Source organism: Rhamphochromis sp. 'chilingali' (genome assembly GCF_963969265.1).
Source record: "Rhamphochromis sp. 'chilingali' genome assembly, chromosome: 17".
Taxonomy (NCBI): domain Eukaryota; kingdom Metazoa; phylum Chordata; class Actinopteri; order Cichliformes; family Cichlidae; genus Rhamphochromis; species Rhamphochromis sp. 'chilingali'.
Window position 1 is genome coordinate 9,584,574 of NC_137944.1, and position 3,892 is coordinate 9,588,465.

General features: G+C 41.6%; 1 protein-coding gene across 3 annotated transcripts; it reads left to right on the plus strand.

The window, feature by feature from the left end:
* The first annotated feature begins 279 nt into the window (after positions 1-279).
* On the plus strand, positions 280-3,641 carry LOC308384244 (stathmin-like). 3 transcript variants are annotated; one of them, XM_080862710.1, is made up of 5 exons: positions 280-373; positions 2,084-2,127; positions 2,246-2,418; positions 2,512-2,703; positions 2,776-3,641. In XM_080862710.1, the coding sequence occupies exons 2-5, from the start codon at positions 2,112-2,114 to the stop codon at positions 2,851-2,853; spliced, it is 459 nt and encodes a 152-aa protein (XP_080718836.1). In that variant the 5' UTR covers positions 280-373; positions 2,084-2,111; the 3' UTR covers positions 2,854-3,641. The 3 variants fall into 3 exon arrangements, with proteins under 3 accessions (XP_080718836.1, XP_080718837.1, XP_080718838.1); XM_080862711.1 differs by having other exon boundaries at positions 317-435; XM_080862712.1 differs by lacking the exon at positions 280-373 and adding an exon at positions 1,740-1,841.
* Positions 3,642-3,892: the final 251 nt, after the last annotated feature.

Here is a 3,892-nt window from a genome sequence, read left to right on the forward strand (position 1 = left end):
AAATAAATGGGTGGAGCCATGGTGAAAATCACTATTAGGGGAATGATCCTGTAAATATTGGTATTATATATGTTTCGAGTACACTACTATGGACTGTTGCTTCACATGGTTAGTTTAATGAAGCAAAAATGTGCATTAAATTGTTATATATTTAGCGATCACATAACTGTAACACAATGTCTACTGTCAGCCATAAAAAACTACAATCGCCAGAAGCACCCAGGAGAGCGGGGTAAGCCAATGAGTGGCCAGCAAACGGCGTGACGGCACTTGCTTTGGTCCATTTATGTGCGCGCTTGGTAAGCTCGCGCAGAGGGCTCGCGGTAAATTCTGTGAGAGCAGAGCAGAGCACAGCATCCGGAGGTTGTCGAAGGTGGGTGTGACTGACAGCATCTCTATAACCGAGAAAGTCCACAGGATTTATTTTTGTCGTCTGTAAGTAGGAATATGTCTGAATTTTAAACGTTATGAGGAGATGAGGGCAAAACGAGGTTAATCCTTGAGTGGAGTTGGTAATTTTTCGACAGTATGTTCAATTTTCTTTCAACGTTTTTCGTTGTTTGTCGCTTATGTTAAGGCAGCACGTGAGAAACTAACGTGACAAGCGGGGTTTTTTGTGGATGTTTTCGCCCTCGTGGGCATTTGCATTCATTTTGTAACATTTCAGGGACAAAATGAGACAGAAACGCCTATTGTTGTTGCTCTTTTTGTCTGCTGCTTGGCGGGTTGTTAGCCTATTGTATGGTAGGCGACACTGGCACAGTTGGCACCGACAGCGATGAGGGTGGACTTCGAAGACTTCTTTTTTTTTTTTATGTTCGTGAAACTTGTGGGCTGCAGAGACATTTACGAATTCCTTATTCACCGATTTATGCCGCCTGTGAGAAAATCTTTATTCGAGATTTTTCTTTTTTTTTTTTTTTTCGTGGCAGTGACCTGCCTTCGGCTCCTCTTTGTTTGCAGCTGCTCGTCACTGTGCTGCCAAAAGCGCCTTTGTTTGAGGGTGCTTGTTAAAGCTTTGAGCTAATGACACCAGCAGCCTCACAGAAACAAGAAATTTACATGAATTATGGTAATGTCATTGGCAGAATAGCACATTTGTGCTCATTCAGTGAGAAGTTCTATAAAATGGCAACAGTGGGTGTCACAATGGATACCAAGGTGTGGGCTTTTTAAATTAAACCTCACTCAGATTAGATTGTATCCAAGTAGGTTTTTTTTTTTTTTTTTTTTTTTTTTTTTTTTTTTATGCTGCTTTCTAACGCCACACTTAGCTAGCTGATAGCCTTTTTGAATTATTAGGGGAGGGGTCTTTTCATTGAATAAGCCCAGCTGAATTTGGTCATGGTTCATCATTCACTCATCATTACGACTTGACTAAATGGAATGACAGATGTTTCTTACATTTAAGAGGAATTACTTTTTTATTTTTTTCCCCTGCAATTTTATTAGACAAGATGCCTGTTCAGTCGGCTGTTGTGTTACGTGTGTAGATGTGTGTCTGTGTTCCCCTCCCGCTGCTCCAACACATGGTGCAAGGAACAGGTGCTCCCTGATGATCATTTCCTCCCAGATATGCTCATCGCTCACTATTCTCATTTTTCTTGGTGCATATTTGCCTTCTAGCACAGGCCGAGTCCAGGCCCTGTCTGCACTCCCCCACTGCCTGCCGTTACCCAGCCCGATCACAGCCTTTTGTTTCAGCTAACTGTGACTTGTGTCATTAACAGCCCTCACTGATGGGCAGGCTATTGAAAAGCCCTCCTCATTCCTGAAGTGGCTCGATTGCTGGTGGCTTAATCAGAATGTCACTGCTTCCTCATATCTGGAGATAAACAATGGTGCGTGTACAACATGACCGCCCTGAATGCCAGTACCATTTTTTTCCCTTATTTTTTCTTTATGTGTGTGTGGATTGATGGGCGGTGGTTGCTTGCAGTTTTGCGTGTTGCCACAGGGCGTCGCCAGTGAGACCGGTTTTAATCTTGGATGATTTCTGTGATAATGGTGTAAATCATCCACTAGACGTCAGTAATTTTAAAATCATCTGCTAACATGACTCTCTGATGTTTCCCTCCTTTAGTTAAATTGACCTGAAGCAGTCTCTAAAGATGGCATCCGCTGAAGGTGAACTACGTCTTACACTTTAATGCACTATATTATTTCTTAATTATTATTATTTTCACTGTACCTTGAAGTATTTAAACATCTTTTTAAATTTATTTTTTTCCTTGGATGAGTTCAGATATCCAGGTTAAGGAGCTCGACAAGCGGGCTTCCGGTCAGGCTTTTGAGGTCATCCTGGCTACTCCTGCCCCTGATGCCAAGGGTGACTTTCCACTGTCTCCTCCCAAGAAGAAGGATGTCTCACTGGAGGAGATTCAGAGGAAGCTGGACGCTGCAGAGGAGAGACGCAAGGTAAAAAGATGACATATTTTGCATGGGTTGGGATAATTAAAATCTGGTGGGCTATTTCAAGCATCTTATGTATTTTTAACCATCCTTTCCCAGAACCATGAAGCTGAGGTTCTGAAGCACTTAGCTGAGAAGCGTGAGCATGAAAAAGAAGTGCAACAGAAAGCCATGGAGGAGAACAACAACTTCAGCAAGATGGCAGAGGAGAAGCTCAACCAGAAGATGGAGGCTAACAAAGAGAACCGCACAGCAATTATGGCAGCGATGAATGAGAAATTCAAAGAGAAGGTCAGTAATTTCTTTTGACTGTATGGACATGATGTAGTACTATTAAGATGTTAATCTTGTACTGTTTAACAGGACAAGAAGTTGGAAGAGGTGCGAAAGAACAAGGAGACCAAAGACCCCAACTCGGAAGAAGGCACTTCGGAAGACTGAAGGTTACAAACGGGGGACTGTATAGGGTTTTTTACGTATCCAAAGATTGATTTATTTTTTGTTCAGTCAGTATTTTTGTTGTGTTCACTGCCTACCTTTTTGAAGTAAATACAAGTTTCACTTTGTGAAGATATCAATTCTTCTGCTAAGTGTATTTGCGCTGGTTTTACATGTGGATCATCCTGCCCTCCCCCTCTTGTCTAATTCATCTGATTATGTAGCTTGTCAGTGCAGCTTCTGCCCTTTTTGAAAATTAGCAGTGTGTAACATACCCTTTTTGAGGAAGCATGTTTCTATGCATAGGTCTTTATTCCTACAGATTTCATAGTGCGTTTTGAAAATGTCCCTGTGAACCACACCTGTTCTCGGCACTTACTGTGTATTTAAAAAAAAAAAAAAATTTAATTAAAAAAAAAAAAAAATCTCAAAGTAGCACAAGGTTTGATTTTTGGCATCGGCTGTTATACATACAAGTGTTTAGTGCAGCTTTGCTACCCAGATTCTGCTTGTTTGCTCCTGCAAATCATGTTTCGTGCTGCTGCAGATTCTTTGCTTTTGTAAAAACACGGGGTTGTCCTCAAAGCACATGACTTCTTGCTGTATAGCTGTGAATTAACATGCCAGATATGGAGATGGATGTCATCTTGAACATTACTGATTAGGGTTCTACACATGGAATGCAGAAGAGCAATACACACTTTGGCATCTCAATAGATACAGTGACTAGTTGACTTGAACTGTTGTACTAAAACAAATAAAAATGGAACAAAGCACTCTTGCTGTTGAAACATTTTTGTCCTCTTCTCTGTTGTTTGACCTGCTGTGGGAAGTGGGTACAATATATGCACAATGAAACCCAGAAGATAACTATTGAGGCCAGCCCAGGCACTGGTGACCTGTCCAGGATTTACCTGCCTCTCGCCTTATGGTAGCAGGGATAGGCACCCTGATAAGGAAAAGCGGAGGAGAGTAGATGGATGTTTTGAGGCCTTAAATCAATGAAAGTACACGAAGCTTTAGCCTGTCTTCAAAATGACTT

Coding starts and splice junctions, on each gene's coding strand:
- LOC308384244 (XM_080862710.1), top strand. Junction 2,419..2,511: donor CTGCAGAGGAGAGACGCAAG/GTAAAAAGATGA, acceptor ATCCTTTCCCAG/AACCATGAAGCTGAGGTTCT. Junction 2,704..2,775: donor ATGAGAAATTCAAAGAGAAG/GTCAGTAATTTC, acceptor ACTGTTTAACAG/GACAAGAAGTTGGAAGAGGT.